Here is a 16,483-nt window from a genome sequence, read left to right as displayed (position 1 = left end):
GTCATTGTTTCTAGATATTTATAGTGTATAGAACTAGTGCATACACTCACACATAAACACACACGTATTTATATACACAGGCATATATTATTTGTATATATATTTATGTATGTGGGTATATTTATGAACAGACACATCTATGTGTATACGTATTTTTTTAAAGACAAAATACCTCATGAGTTTGTACTGATGATACTCATTCAAAATAAGGACCACAGGATGTTACACCTGAATCTCCTTTCTCGTAAACTGAAAGTTCCTGTTCTCGATGGCACTGGGAATGTTAGAATTAGAAAATCACTTAATTATTCATTCACTCTGTGTGTGTGTGTGTGTGTGTGTGTGTGTGTGTGTGTGTGTGTGTGTGTGTGTGTGTGTGTGTGTGTGTGTGTGTGTGTGTGTGTGTGTGTGTGTGTGTGTGTGTGTGTGTGTGTGTGTGTGTGTGTGTTGTCTTTTGGGCATATTCCCAACTAGGAAGTACAGAGAAATGACCATGTTTTCAAAGTAAGTGGGTATAGTCAACTACTGTGTTTTAAAGTAAATTGGAATAATCCCTCTCTCTGTGATTATGCCGCTAATTGGATGTACATTTGGCATCATTTATTTTATTTTATTCTAGATTTTTAGGAATTGCTTTTTAAGTTTTGTTTGATAATAGTTCAATTACATAGTTTTAAGTCAAATCTGTAAAACAAAGTGTATTCAAAGAAATCTAGCTTTTATCTCTGTCCCCTCATTCTGTTCCCTTCCTCCCTGTCATGTCTTCTTCCCAGGTAACATTTCATATTATTATAATTTTATAGTTTAGCCTTATTTCTTTTCATGTAAGCATAGACACACAAATACAGATGCAGATGTGTATGTGTATTCATTCCTCATGTTTTTCAACTTTTTATTTCGAAGAATTTCAAACCTGTATAAAAAAGTAATAAGATTTGTGCAGTGAACACCCCCATATGCCCTTCACTTGGCTTCGTTAGTTAACATTTTGCCATGATTGTTTTATTTATCACTATTTATTATTGTCAGACCATTTAAGAGCAGGTTGCAAACATCATGACCCCTCACCTTGTTCCTAAGAACAGTGAAGTTTTCTGTATAACCCTAATGTACCAGTCGAATTTAGGAAATTTAACATTGAAACAGGGTTATTACCACAATAAAGAGTAGTAGTATATCATGTTATAAGCTGAGCATTTTGCCTTTTTTCCCAACAATGGTGCTCATAGAATCTTTTTAAACCCAGACTGGGATCCTATTGGGTTCAAACATTGCATTTAGTTGTCAGGCCTCTTTGATCTCTTTTAATCTGCAGTAGTTCCTCAGCCTTCCTTTGTTTTTTATGACATTGGCATTTTTGAAGAACACAATCAGTGGTTTTGTAAAAATATCCTTTTTATTTGGATGTAATTGATTGTTTTTTAATGATTAGATTCACGTTTTGTGTTGTGGGTGGCAACACCACGTAAGCGATGTCCTGTTCTCCTCAGTGCATCCCATCAGGAAGTACTTAGTCACTTGATTAAGGTGATAGCTCCACCAAAAAAGCATCTTTTTTTCCCTTTGAAAGTGTCTTTGGGTAGATATCTGTGGGTTAAACACTATGTAAAAAATACTGTCTTTCAACAAATTTTAATATCCATTGGTTATTCTTACCCAAATCATTCATTACTATAAAGACAGTGGCTTTCTAATTCTATTATTCCTCCCAGCTGGTGTTCTGTTGTAAAGGAGAATTTTCCCATCCCTTCCCCTTTAAAAACTATTTATTTATTTATTTTATGTGTTTATATCAGTATGGACTCAAAGATTCTCTTTTTTGCTCAGTGTTATAATCCTTTGCTGTCATTCAGTTTGATGCTCAAATTTTAATTGATTTGGCCAGGGAAAATCTGTTCAAGCTGGATTTTGTGTCCTTTTTCTGTTTTCATCAGATTTTGAGCACTTCATCTTAGTTCTAGTCAGCACCATTGAGGTCTTTTCTTTATACCCTTTTCATTTACGTATGCCACTGTGAATAATAAAAATATTGAATACTATATAAAATTAACAGTTTCTTTGCAAAAATTTTGTCTTTTGTTAATCCCACTGACATTAGGATAATCAAAGTACTTTATTCAGAAGTTGCTTGGGGTAGTTCATTTTATGTATATGTGTAAGTGGGTATATGATCAGTTTAATATAAAGTTAGGCTTATTTGTTTATTTGTACTTAATTTTTGTGAGTCTTTTTCCTATCCTAGTTGATTTAATTTTACTTTTAAAATATGTGAAATATTAATATGGATCCAGAAATAAAATTATACAAAATAACATAATCAGAATTATGAGTCCTTTTCCTTCTCTGCTTCTCACTTACTCCAGTAAGTATCCTGGTGTATCCTTCCTGCGTTCTTTTTTGGAAAAAATTAGAACGATAGATTGATTTAGTTGTAGTATTATTTTCCATCTTTATTTTAAAAAGGTAGCACACTATGTATACTACTTCGTACTTTGCTTTTTAAATTTAACACTGTGTATAGAAATCTCTCCATATGCATTTACAGAGTTCATCCTCATTCTTTTTTTACAACCTCATAGTTCTCCACTGTAAAGACCTATCATAGTTTATTCAGCCAATCTTATTTGTGTGAGCATCTGGGGTGTTTTCATTTTTTTGCAATGAATAACTTTGTGCCTGTGTTTGGAGTTTTTTGTTTGTTTTTTTGTTTCCGTATTGTTAGAAGCATATCTTCAAAGTAAACTCCTAGAAGTGGGATGGCTGGGTTAAACAAATATAGAATGAGGAGGCTTGTGCTCAATAGATCTGGGATTGCTGATTCAGAGGGTGAATGCATATGTAGCTTTGCTAGATGTTGACAGTTCCCTTCCATAGAAGTTATGTCTCTCTTTTTTTTAATATTTTGTTTATTTATTTGGTTGCTCGGGGTCCTAGTTGCAGCAGGCAGGCTCCTTAGTTGTGGCATGCAAACTCCTAGTTGCAGCATGCATGCGGGATCCAGCTCCCCAACGAGGGATCAAACCCTGGGCCCCCTGCACTGGGAGTGTGGAGTCCCACACACTGCGCCACCAGGGAAGTCACAGAAGTTATGTCTTTTTGTGTCCCACCAACAATGTATCAGAGTGCTTGTTTTCTCACAGCCTCCCCAAAAGAGTATGTGGTTAAATTCTGGGCCTTTTGCCAATATAATGGGAGGAATGGTGGGAAAATGGTGTCTCAGTTTAGTTTTAATTTATGTTTATGTTATTATGAATAAAGTTGAGCTTTTTATTTAAATAGAGATTGTAAAAAATCCTCTACTAAAAGTATTTGCCATCGTCTGAGGTAATTTTTTTTTAGATTAATAATATTTAGAAAATTTCTTAAGGTTTATATCATGTCCTACAACCAGTTCATAGTTTACTACTTGACATGGTCCTACTTAACTGTAATTTGACTACCGTTACAGCATTCCTTCTACCATAATGGTGACAGAAGCTTAAAAGTGGCCTTAAAAATATATATAATTATGTGCTATCATAATCTCATATATACAATAAAATTTCAGGTTAGGAAAATATAAAAATCTAGGCTTTTATCAAGTGTATAAGTGTGTGTGTGTTTATATTTATTCTCATAATGTATGAAGTTACAAAGTTTTTTTGTTAATGAAAAGAAACATTTGTAATGGATACTATGAATGGTAGAATGGTAGATAACCTAAAAGTGACTAAAACTTTACATGTTAATGATTTATTAATTTCCATCAGTGTATCTTTATATTTTACCTATCAAATTATATTGTGAGTTACCGACTTACATTCCTTAAATGCATACTGACTGAAGTGGAAAATTCATTATATAAACTCTTCCACAGGAAAGTCAGATAGCTGAATGTTTATGGAAATTAAGCAGCTTTGTAATTGTTTTTCTAATGATATCAGTGTGTACTTAAAAACATTAATGCAAATATTAGATAGAAAGCAATAGATATTTCAAGTGAGGAGTCGAGACAATTGATACTGACCATTAATACCTTGATTTCTGATCACTTAATTCCTTACTTAAAATTTATTTTACAGTATGTTGAAGGCATCATCTTTACAGTATGATGTCCTGTTTCTAAACTAGACAAAACGCTAAAATCTAATTCATCTTGTGCAAGTGACTTCTTGCCTGTTGACCTCAGGTGACATTCCCAGAGTGTGTACGGTGGATGACAATCGAGTTTGACCCTCAGTGTGGTACTGCACAGTCAGAAGATGTCCTCCGCTTGTTGATTCCTGTCAGAACTGTTCAGAATTCAGGATATGGACCAAAATTGACATCTGTTCATGAAAATCTTAATTCCTGGATAGAATTAAAGAAATTTTCAGGATCCTCTGGGTGGCCTACCATGGTTTTAGTGTTGCCAGGTAAGTTATTCTTTTCTTTTTTGTTTTATATGGTAAAATATATGCATTTATGATAATTATGTTTAGTAAGGATACATCATTGAAAATGTTTATTTAATTTTTAGAAGAATTTCTTCAAGACCTACCCTGTATCTGGATTGCAGTTGGGTAGTAAAGAAGACTCTCTGGGCATGGGGCATAACATGACCAGGTTTTAGGAAAGAGAATGTTTTGAGGATCTTGTGAGAAGAGATTAGCTTCACAAAAGCAGAGAGTTAATACTGAGGAGTGGCTGTCTGTATAGTTGGGGCCAAACTATAGAAAAAGTGGATTAGGTATTTTATTTTCCCAATAAGTGCTAAATTTTGAGAAGTTACCAAGGACTTCTTCCTTTCAAGAGAACTGGTGAACCACCGAACCCACTGTGTTATGTGAAGTTATTGTTTTCGAGCTTGAGGGTGTATGTGGCCGGGTGGGTGGAGGCACTTTTGCTATTACAGTCTGTTGTTTTTTTTAACCAATTAACCATAACTACTCTTGTGATCTCTCAAACTAATAGCCAATTTGAATTTAGAAACTTCTTTCTTCTAGGCTGACCTGCCTTGTTTGTTTGTGAAGAAATCACACAAAGCCAGATTTTAGCCTAGAGAGGATTGCTCACTCTGAAACAGAAGAGGCTAACCCAGGTCACCTTAGTAATTGACAGATAATTGACAGTGATCGCTGGTGTAACTTAACTTAGGACATGTGATTAAGGAGGATTACATCATAAAGAAAACTAACAACTGGCATGGTTCTATTGTTTCTACTGTTGTTTTTAAGCACAGCTTTGTTCAAGTAGATATAGGGACCCCAAAAAAGACTTGGTTTTTTTAGTACCTGATTTATATTGCCACCTATCTTGAGATAGATAAAAGTAAGGAAATTTTGATAAAGTTGTTTCAGATTTTGAACTCAATGTTAGCTTTTTTCTTAGGAAATGAGGCCCTTTTTTCACTGGAGACTGCATCAGATTATGTGAAAGATGACAAAGCTTCTTTCTATGGTTTCAAATGTTTTGCAATTGGATATGAGTTTAGCCCTGGACCTGATGAGGTGAGAATGAATTATCTTCTCATTCTGTTAAGGAAGATTGTGTTTCTAAGAGCTGCTGTTGACTTAAATTGTGTTTGCTCTCTGTATTCAAGAAGTCTGAAATTTATTTTAAGCTATAGTGTATAATTTAAAATACTCTGTAGTTTAATTTTGTGCAGTGGTCTGGTTTTGCTACTTTTAATATGTGAAGAGAATGGAGTCTGTGCAACATGACCCAGCCTTTAAAGACTTAGTATAGTTGTGCCTGTTCCAAACCTGCTGTGGTAGCTATACCTTTCTAAGTAAATTATAGAACCTAATTTCACCATGGGACGAACTTAGTATCTCTTCTAAATGTCTCAAATCGTACAATAAAAAAAAAGTCAAGGTGAAAGACTGATCATGTTCCTTCAAAGTAATGAATGAAAAATTCTTTGGGCAATGAACCTGTAGGTCTGAAACTTACAACCAGCATGAGACATAATATTAAATCTCTTACACTCTTAATTAACCATTAGCTCCTAACATATGCTTCCTTTTAATTTCAAACATTACACTTGAATGCAAGTCACATTTCTTTGATAATCCACATCATCTTTCAAAAATTTCATCTTCCAAACGTTTTTTAAAGCATCTGATTTTGTTTTTGCAATTCTCCAGGGAGTCATTCAGTTGGAAAAAGAACTAGCCAATCTTGGTGGGGTTTGTGCAGCAGCTTTGATGAAAAAGGATCTAGCACTTCCTATTGGTAAGTGTGGTCAAGTACTAGGTGTTTGTTTATGATTTAAAAAAATTTTTAAGAATAGAATATGTTCATCGCAGAACATTCTGAAAACAGATTAGCAAAATGAATTCACATACATTCATGAGCAACTACTTAATATACTGGTTGTTTGGGTTTTTTAAATGGAGACTGAAGAGTACCTCTCTAGTTTTTTTATTCACACACGTATATGCGTACAAGCACTTTCTTATGTACATACATGCTATGTGCCAGGCCCTGGGTTAAGCACTGGAAATAGAGTATTAAACCAAAAGCTTGAGATATCTCTCAGAAATCCTAGTGGACATATCAAATAGGCAATTGGATGCTTATTTTCTGGAGCTCAGGGGACAAGTCAGTAGAAATGTCATTTGGACGTAGTTGACATTTAAAGACCATATGAAAGAAGCATATGAAAGATGAGCTAGGAAGAGAATGCAAATGAGGAAGAAAATAGCCAAGGGTCAAAGCTGGGACTTGTCAAAATTTCAAAGACCGATGGAACAGGAGGAAGAGGCTGCAGAAAAGACTGAAGCAGCAGCCAATGAGGTAGATGTAAAACCTCAGGAGAGTGGATATTGGTGGGATTTTTTAATGAAACTGAGAAAGCAATTAAAATTTGTCACTGGGTTAAACTTGTTGGCTATTTACATACTCAAGAAGAAATATATATATATCAGTAAAAGGAGAGAAGTATAAGGACTTTTAGAGTGGGGTGAGACAATGGAAAGTCAGGAGGGGGAGTCAGGTTGAACGGAGTCAGGTTGAACGTAGATGGCTCTTTAGAAGAGTTTTCATGTGATGCACAACAGAGAAATGAGGCAATGGCCAAAGAGTACCTATTTCTAGGATACAGAATTGTGTGATACATGAGTTGATTTATTATCAGAATTGTAAAGATGAAAATAAGGCTTAAAATATTTACTAATTCCATGATGTTTATCCATGATCAAACATTTTATTATTACAGTAGTTGGGAATAAAAGGTATTATTATTGTATTTCCCCAATTCTCACCTCCAAAAGTCCATCTGTATCTCCTCCCTCTGGGGCTACCCTTCCCACTTTATTCTTTCTTTCCTCCCTTCTCTTTCTTTACTCCTTTCTTCCCTATCTAATCCGTCTCCTCTTCCTGCTCCCTTCCACCCTTCTCTGTTCCCTTGTTCCTGCTTCGTGTTGACACATGATGAGGAAATGAGACAATGAGACATCTGTGTTCTATTCATATGAGGGAAAATGACACAGCCTCTTTGAAGGAGATGTGTCAACAGCTATTCAAATTTTACATGCATGTAGCTTTTGATGTAGCAATTTTTTATGCATACTTGCACAAATGCTCAAAAAAGGTATGTTGTAAGATAGATTAATATAGCAGTATTTGTGATTATAAAATCTAGAAGCAACGAAAATGCCTGTCAGTTGGGAACTGGTTCAATAAGCAGTGGTAAGTCCATACAGTAGGAATGTATGCAGCTTGTTAAAAAGCAGCAACAAAAAAGTAGACCTCTGTGTCCTGGCCAAGGAAGATGTCCAAGTTATATTAATTAAGAATAGCAAGCTGCGGAAGAGGGTCCTATTTTTGTGAACGTTATATTGTAAGTATATAAATATATGTGTATGTACCCACATGTGTATACGTTGACACATACGTATATACACATTATTTGCACACAAGATTTCTAGAACAATACGTAAGAAACTGTTGATGCTCTTTATCTTTGGAAGGGAATGGTAGCAGAATTTTTCATTCTACACTTTTGCATACTTTGAATATTTCCCTTTGAATATGTATTACTTTAGTAGTAATATTTTATGAATTAATTAAGCTATCAAAGAAAATTCAATGAATAAAATATATTCTACATCAAGCAGTAAAGGAGAAAATGACTAGAGAATACAGTCACTATCTTACATTTTCCTCTAAGTAACTGTTGTTTACTAAAGGTAAAGCTCTTCTACAATATAGGCAAACTAGAAAGGCTCGGATTCTGAAAATTCAGTTCCCTCATTTTTCTTTTTTTTTTTTTTGGTCAAAAAGTAAATACACTAAAGTCAAAAATACACATTTGTGTACATAAATATAGTATATATCTTTTGAAAATCACTTGATGGTTGCTTTTTGAGTATTGCCTTGAGAATTACAGCTTATATTCACACTGAAAATAGCATTTGAAAATTTAAGCCACTGAGATTTATCCAGAATGATAATAGTTCTCTTCAATTTGGAATATCAAATTTGTGGGAAAGATGTCATGAATGCAAAAGACTAGAAAAATAAACTAAGGATGAATATAATTTAGTAAACCTTTTCATTTACACAACAGGTAATGAATTAGAGGAAGACCTTGAAATTCTTGAAGAGGCTGCATTACAGGTATTGTCCTGATAATTGTAAGGGTAAACTTTGTACATTAATTTTAAGCAGAATTTTCACTCAGATCAACCTTATTTTTCTTGAACATAGCACTCATTCATGTAGTATTTCATTCCATAATTGGTAGTTATAGAGATAAATAACTCATAATTTCTCCCCTTGATGGGAGAGACCCACCACATGAGCCCTTGTTGTACTGTGTGATGGGTGTTAACTCTGGAGTGAGATGAAAGCCCTGCTGGAGGAAGAAGAGCTACCAAGTGCCAAGGGCCCAGGGGAAGGCTTTGCCCAGTGGAGGACATTTAAATTGGATCTTGAAAGAAGTTTTATTGACCAGTGAGAAAAAGGGGAAAAAAGCTGTTAGTAATGGTAATTTAAATAACATCTGTAGAGCACGTTATAGTTTGCCACGTCTTTGACATTATCTGTCTGTTTCTGCAGTTACACTATGAGGTCAGTATTTTCTCTTGCATCTTACAATTATAATAACTTCAGTTCAGAGACGTTTTGTGATTTGTCTAAGAATTCAGCTAACTGGGAGATACAGTCTAATATCCAGGTCTTCTAATATCAATACTTAGAGTTAGTGGTTTACATTTTATTTATTTTCTGAAATGAATTGATCACAGCAGTAATAATAAAAACAAACATTTATTTGATCTTAACTTTATCACTTACTATTCCAAACACTTTTCACATTTTTAACTCATTTAGTCCTCACAGCAACCCTATGAATTAGAGACTCTTATTTACAGATAAGGGAACTGAGTCACAGAGAACTTAAGTAACTGGCCCAGAATCATACAGCTAGTAAGCAGCTAGGCTAGAATTTGACCTCTGGCAGTTTGGTGACAAAGTCCATGGTCTTGATCACTGTGCTCTAATCATAGGGAGTCATGGTGTCCTCAGTAATGTTAAGAAACATCTGTGTCTTAAAAACCCACTAGCTTTTTTTTTTTCTTTTAAAAAAGTTAAATCTCTGTATCTTAAGATACAAAAATAAAAATTAATTTAAAAATATTTAATAAACATACTATGTGTCAGATAACATTCTAGCTAAGGAAAACCACCAAGTAGCTTATATTATCATTACAGGGATTATTACAGCTTATAGAATGTCGTTTAGGCCAGATAAAAAGAGGTCTTTATCGTACCGCTGTAAAGAGAAAAGTGATTTCCCAAATTACCCACCGTTTTGGCATGTAAGGTCATCACTGTGATGGTCTAACACCTACTGCTTGTTAGGCAGATGGTGGGCATTTAAATGTGTTATTTAATTTAAATTTTATAATAACCACGGAAGAGATATCATTTGATCACCAGTTTATACCTTTCACTGATTCAGGAATGGTCTGTAACTTGTTAGCTTGAGAGCACACAGCAATAACTTGTACAGAGTCAGGATTTGACCTCAAGTCTGTTTGACTTTAAAGATTACGACTTTGAAATTGCATGGCTTATAGAATGCAGAAGTTACTTGTGGTAGAAATTGATAGAAATGGAAATATAATCCTTCTCTATGAAAATATTATGTTTTGAAATTTATTATATGGTCATTAAAAGTTTTCTAGAGTTTTAGCCATTAAAGCAAGTCTTTCCAAAATATAAGGCTTGCTTCTCATATAGGTGAGAACTAAAATTTCAGTTTTATCTGCCTTTTTTTCTTAACTTTAATAAGGCTTACACAGGCTAATGCAGTGTATGTGCAGCCACAGTCAGACTTCCATCTACTTTTTGCCCAAGTCAAGACCTCGGTACCCACCTGCCCAAGAGAACAGACACAACATACCCAGGATAGCTGCCAGTAATGGAGACACAAAAAGAGGGAGACCTTTACAGCTGTCTTCAAAAGGGAGCCCTGGCCCTGACAAAGAGGGATGTGGCACATGTAGAACGCTAGAATGGGAGGAGATGCACCATTGCATCTAGCATGCAGATCTCTGATAAATCACTTCTTTTTTGTGGGAAGAAAGACACTGGAAATATTATCCCAAGTTTTTCCCTCCTGAAAGTTTTCTACTTTATAGGCTAAAGGAGCACTGGGGCATGGAAAGAAAATTATTTCCCCAAAAGGCCTATCTAAAATTGGGTGCAAATACAAAAAAATTCATGTAATTAAAGTTTTATATTTTAAAATATACAAATGTCAGATAGCCTTATCCACCAGAGGGCAGACAGCAGAATCAGGAAGAACTACAGTCCTGCACCTGTGGAATGAAAACCACATTCACAGAAAGATAGACAAAATGTAAAGGCAGAGGGCTATGTACCAGATGAAGAAACAAGATGAAAGCCCAGAGAAACAACTAAATGAAGTGGAGATAGGAAACCTTCCAGAAAAAGAATTCAGAATAATGATAGTGAAGACGATCCAGGACCGCGGAAAAAGAATGGAGGCAAAGATCGAAAAGATGCAAGAACTGTTTAACAAAGACCCAGAAGAATTAAAGAACAAACAAACAGAGATGAACAATACAATAACTGAAATGAAAAATACACTAGAAGGAATCAGTAGCAGAATAACTGAGTCAGAAGAACAGATAAGTGACCTGGAAGACAGAATGGTGGAATTCACTGTCACGGCACAGAATAAAGAAAAAAGAATGAAAAGAAATGAAGACAGCCTAAGAGACCTCTGGGACAACATTAAATGCACCAGCATTCGCATTATAGGGGTTCCAGAAGGAGAAGAGAGAGAGAAAGGACCCAAGAAAATATTTGAAGAGATTATACTTGAAAACTTCCCTAACATGGGAAAGGAAATAGCCACCCAAGTCCAGGAAGCACAGAGAGTCCCAGGTAGGATAAACCCAAGGAGGAGCATGTCGAGACACACAGTAATCAAATTGACAAATATTAAAGACAAAGAAAAATTACTAAAAGCAACAAGGGAAAAACAACAAATAACGTACAAGGGAACTCCCATAAGGTTAACCCATAAGGTTAACAGCTGATTTCTCAGCAGAAACTCTACAAGCCAGAAGGGAGTGACACGATACATTTAAAGTGATGAAAGGGAAGAACCCACAACCAAGATTACTCTGTCCAGCAAGGATCTCATTCAGATTCGATGGAGAAATCAAAAGCTTTACAGACAAGCAAAAGCTAAGAGAGTTCAGCACCACCAAACCGGCTCTACAGCAAATGCTACAGGAACTTCTCTAGGAAGGAAACACAAGAAAAGGAAAAGACCTACAAAAACAAACCCAAAACAATTAAGAAAATGGTCATAGGAACATACATACCGATAATTACCTTACATGTGAGTGGATTAAATGCTCTAAACAAAAGACACAGGCTGGCTGAACGGATACAAAAACAAGACCCATGTATATGCTGTCTACAAGAGACCCTCCTCAGACCTAGGGACACATACAGACTGAAAGTGAGGGGTTGGAAAAAGATATTCCATGCAAATGGAAATCAAAAGAAAGCTGGAGGAGCAATGCTCATATCAGATAAAATAGACTTTAAAATAAAGAATGTTACAAGAGACAAGGAAGGACACTACATAATGATCAAGGGATCAATCCAAGAAGAAGATATAACAATTATAAATACATATGCACCCAACATAGGAGCACCTCAGTACATAAGGCAAATGCTAACAGCTGTAAAAGAGGAAATCGACAGTAACACAGTAATAATGGTGACTCTAACAGCGCACTTACACCAACGGACAGATCATCCAGACAGAAAATTAATAAAACTCAAGCTTTAAATGACCCAATAAACCAGATAGATTTAATTGATATTTACAGGACATTCCATCCAAAAACAACAGATTACACTTTCTTCTCAAGTGCACACAGAACATTCTCCAGGACAGATCACATCTTGGGTCACAAATCAAGCCTTTGTAAATTTAAGAAAATTTAAATCCTATCAACCATCTTTTCTGACCACAACACTATGAGATTAGAAATCAGTTACAGGGAAAAAAAACATAAAAAACACAAACACATAGAGGCTAAACAATACATTACTAAATAACCAAGAGATCACTGAAGAAATCAAAGAGGAAATCAAAAACTACGTAGAGACAAATGACTATGAAAACATGATGATCCATAACCTGTGGGATGCAGCAAAAGCAGTTCTAAGAGGCAAGTTTATAGCAATACAGTCTTACTTCAAGAAACAAGAAAAATCTCAAATAAACAATCTAACCTTATACCTAAAGGAACTAGAGAAAGAAGAGCAAACAAAACCCAAAGTTAGTAGAAGGCAAGAAATCATAAAGATCAGAGCAGAAATAAATAGAAACAAAGAAAACAGTAGCAAAGATCAATAAAACTAAAAGCTGGTTCTTTGTGAAGGTAAACAAAATTGATAAACCTTTAGCCAGACTCATCAAGAAAAATAGGGAGAGGACCCAAATCAATAAAATTACAAGTGAAAAAGGAGAAGTCACAACGGACACCACAGGAATGCAAAGCATCATAAGAGACTACTACAGGCAACTCTATTCCAATAAAATGGACAACCTGGAAGAAATGGACACATTCTTAGAAAGGTATAAACTTCCAAGAATGAACCAGGAAGAAATAGAAAAGATGAACAGACCAATCACAAGTAATGAAATTGAAACTGGGATTAAAAATCTTACTACCAACTAAAGTCCAGGACCAGGTGGCTTCACAGGTGAATTCCATCAAACATTTAGAGAAGAGCTAACAGCCATCCTTCTCAAACTCTTCCAATATTGCAGAGGAAGGAGTACTCCCATACTCATTCTACCATCACCCTGATACCAAAACCAGGCAAAGATACTTCAAAAAAAGAAAATTACAGATCAGTATCACTGATGAATACAGATGCAAAGAACCTCAACAAAATACTAGCAGATAGAATCCAACAACACATTAAAAGGATCATACACCATTATCAAGTGGGATTTATCCAGCAACGCAAGGATTCTTCAGTATACGCAAATCAATCAATGTGATACACCATATTAACAAATTGAAGGATAAAACCATATGATCATCTCAGTAGATGCAGAAAAATCTTTTAACAAAATTCAACACCCATTTATGTTGAAAACTCTCCAGAAAGTGGGCATAGAGGGAACCTACCTCAACATAATAAAGGCCATATACAACAAACCCACAGCAACCATCAGTCTCAATGGTGAAAAACTGAAAGCATTTCCTCTAAGATCAGGAACAAGACAAGGCTGTCCACTGTCGCCACTATTATTCAACATAGTTTTGGAAGTCCTAGCCATGACAATCAGAGAAGAAAAATAAATGAAAGGAATAAAAACTGGAAAAAAAGAAATAAAACTGTCACTGTTTGCAGATGACATGATACTGTACATAGAGAATCCTTAAGATGCCACCAGAAAACTACTAGAGCTAATCAGTGAATTTGGTAAAGTTCCAGGATACAAAATTAATGCACAGAAATCTCTTGCATTCCTATACACTAAGAACAGAATATCAGAAAGGGAAATTAAGGAAACAATCCCATTCACCATTGCAACAAAAAGAATTAAATACCTAGGAATAAACATACCTAAGGAAGTAAAAGACCTGTGCTCAGAAAACTACAAGATACTGATGAAAGAAATCAAAGGTGATACAAACAGATGGAGAGATATACCATGTTCTTGGACTGGAAGAATCAACATTGTGAAAATGACTATACTACCCAAAGCAATCTACAGGTTCAGTGCAATCCGTATCAAATTACCAATGGCATTTCGTACAGAACTAGAACAAAAAAATCTTCAAATTTGTATGGAGACACAAAATACCCTGAATAGCCAAAGCAATCTTGAGGGAAAAAATACTGAGCTGTAGTAATCAGACTCCCTGACTTCAGACTATACTACAAAGCTGCAGTAAGCAAGACAGTATGGTACTGGCACAAAAAAACTGAAATCTAGATCAATGGAGCAGGATAGAAAGCCCAGAGATAAACCCATGCACCTATGGCCAACTAATCTATGACAAAGAAGGCAAGGATATACAATGGAGAAAAGACAGTCTCTTCAATAAGTGGTGCTGGGAAAACTGGACAGCTACATGTAAAAGAATGAAATTAGAACACTCCCTAACACCATACACAAAAATAAACTAAAGAGATGGATTAAAGAATTAAATATAAGACCATAGGAAGAGCACTCTTTGCCATAAATCACAGCAAGATCTCTTTAGACTCACCTCCTAGAGTAATGGAAATAAAAATTAAAATATACAAATGGGACCTAATGAAACTTAAAAGCTCTTGCACAGCAAAGGAAACTATAAACAAGACGAAAAGGCAACCCTTAGAATGGGAGAAAATATTTGTAAACGAATCAACAGACAAAAGATGAATCTCCAAAATATATAAACAGCTCATGCAGCTCAATATTAAAAAAAAGAAACCAACCCAAAAATGGGCAGAAGACCTAAATAGACATTTCTCCAAAGAAGAAATACAGATGGCCAAGAGGCACATGAAAAGCTGCTCAACATCATTAATCATTAGAGAAATGCAAATCAAAACTACAGTGAGGTATCACCTCACACCGGTTAGAGTGGGCATCGTCAGACAATCTACAAATAGCAAATGCTCTGGGGTGTGGAGAAAAGGGAACTCTCTTGCACTGTTGGTGGGAATGTAAATTGATACAGCCACTATGGAGAACAGTATGGAGGTTCCTTAAAAAACTAAAAATAGAAGTACCATATGACCCAGCAATCCCACTACTGGGCATATATGCAGAGAAAACCATAAATCAAAAAGACACATGCACCCCAATGTTCATTGCAGCACTATTTACAATAGCCAGGTCATGGAAGCAACCTAAATGCCCATCGACAGATGAATGGATAAAGAAAATGTGGTACTTATATACAGTGGAGTATTAGCCATAAAAAGGAATGAAATTTGATCATTTGTAGAGACGTGGATGGACCTAGAGACTGTCATACAGAATGAAGTAAGTCAGAAAGAGAAAAACAAATATTGTGTATTAACACATATATGTGGAATCTAGAAAAATGGTACAGATGAACCAGCCTGCAAGGCAGAATTATAGACACAGAAGAAACGTATGGACACCAAGCGAGGAAAGCGGGGTTGTGGGGAGGTGGTGGTGGTATGAATTAGGAGATTGGGATTGATGTATATACACTAACATGTATAAAATAGATAACTAGTAAGAGCCTGCTGTATGAAAAATAAAATTTGAAAAAAAGTCTGTAATACGATACAAGAATATATATATATAAAATAAATTTAAAAAATAAAATATACAAATGTTCTCTTTTACCCAACAGGTGTGCAAAACCCATTCTGGTATTCTTGGAAAGGGTTTAGCGCTTTCTCATTCACCAACTATATTGGAGGCACTAGAAGGAAACTTACCACTTCAAATCCAAAGCAATGAACAGTCCTTTCTGGATGATTTTATTGCTTGTGTCCCAGGATCAAGTGGTGGAAGGCTTGCGAGGTAATGTATATTAAGTACTACAATGACTTCCTTTCAGGGCTTGCCTCAGTCTTCATTTCTGAAGAGAAATGAGAGGGGAGTCGTTAGGATGTTACGGTGCTGCCTAAGATAATCTAGTTTGTGTTTTGGACTTGCCGAAGTATAAAATGGTAGTTAATATTTCAAAGTATTTTTAAAATATATAGTAGTTGTTAAAAATACATAGAACACCTGGTAAAATTGAGAAGTCTGTGTACTTGATAGTAGTGTTTAATATCTACTAAACTCCTAAGTTTTTCACTATATTTATTTTAATATGAGTTTTTACCAAATCTACAATTAATGCAAATATAAATTTAGAATTTAAATTAAATCATTTGAGGTTGTGGATTTCTCATTTATTTTGTTGCTATCTGCTTTTTTGTAAAGATGAAAAGAACAAATATGCTGACTTGTGATTTTACTAGTAAATAT

At 35.2% G+C, this 16,483-nt stretch overlaps 1 protein-coding gene across 13 annotated transcripts in view; it reads left to right on the top strand.

Moving 5' to 3' along the window:
- Positions 1–16,483, top strand: part of MYCBP2 (MYC binding protein 2) — a 266,977-nt gene that overhangs the window by 152,549 nt on the left and 97,945 nt on the right. For 9 of the 13 annotated variants that reach the window (XM_081214828.1, XM_081214825.1, XM_081214831.1 and 6 more), the window contains 5 exons: positions 4,169–4,394; positions 5,338–5,468; positions 6,108–6,195; positions 8,534–8,583; positions 15,858–16,030. In XM_081214828.1, coding sequence (XP_081070954.1) covers positions 4,169–4,394; positions 5,338–5,468; positions 6,108–6,195; positions 8,534–8,583; positions 15,858–16,030 — 668 coding nt within the window. The remainder of the gene's footprint in view (positions 1–4,168; positions 4,395–5,337; positions 5,469–6,107; positions 6,196–8,533; positions 8,584–15,857; positions 16,031–16,483) is intronic. The other 4 variants (XM_081214821.1, XM_081214830.1, XM_081214824.1 and 1 more) reach the window with 1 other exon arrangement.

This window comes from Mesoplodon bidens (assembly GCF_964165515.1).
Source record: "Mesoplodon bidens genome assembly, chromosome: 17".
In the NCBI taxonomy this organism is placed as follows: Eukaryota; Metazoa; Chordata; class Mammalia; order Artiodactyla; family Ziphiidae; genus Mesoplodon; species Mesoplodon bidens.
The sequence above is the reverse complement of the archived record's forward strand: the minus strand, read 5'-3'. Positions and strand labels throughout refer to the sequence as shown.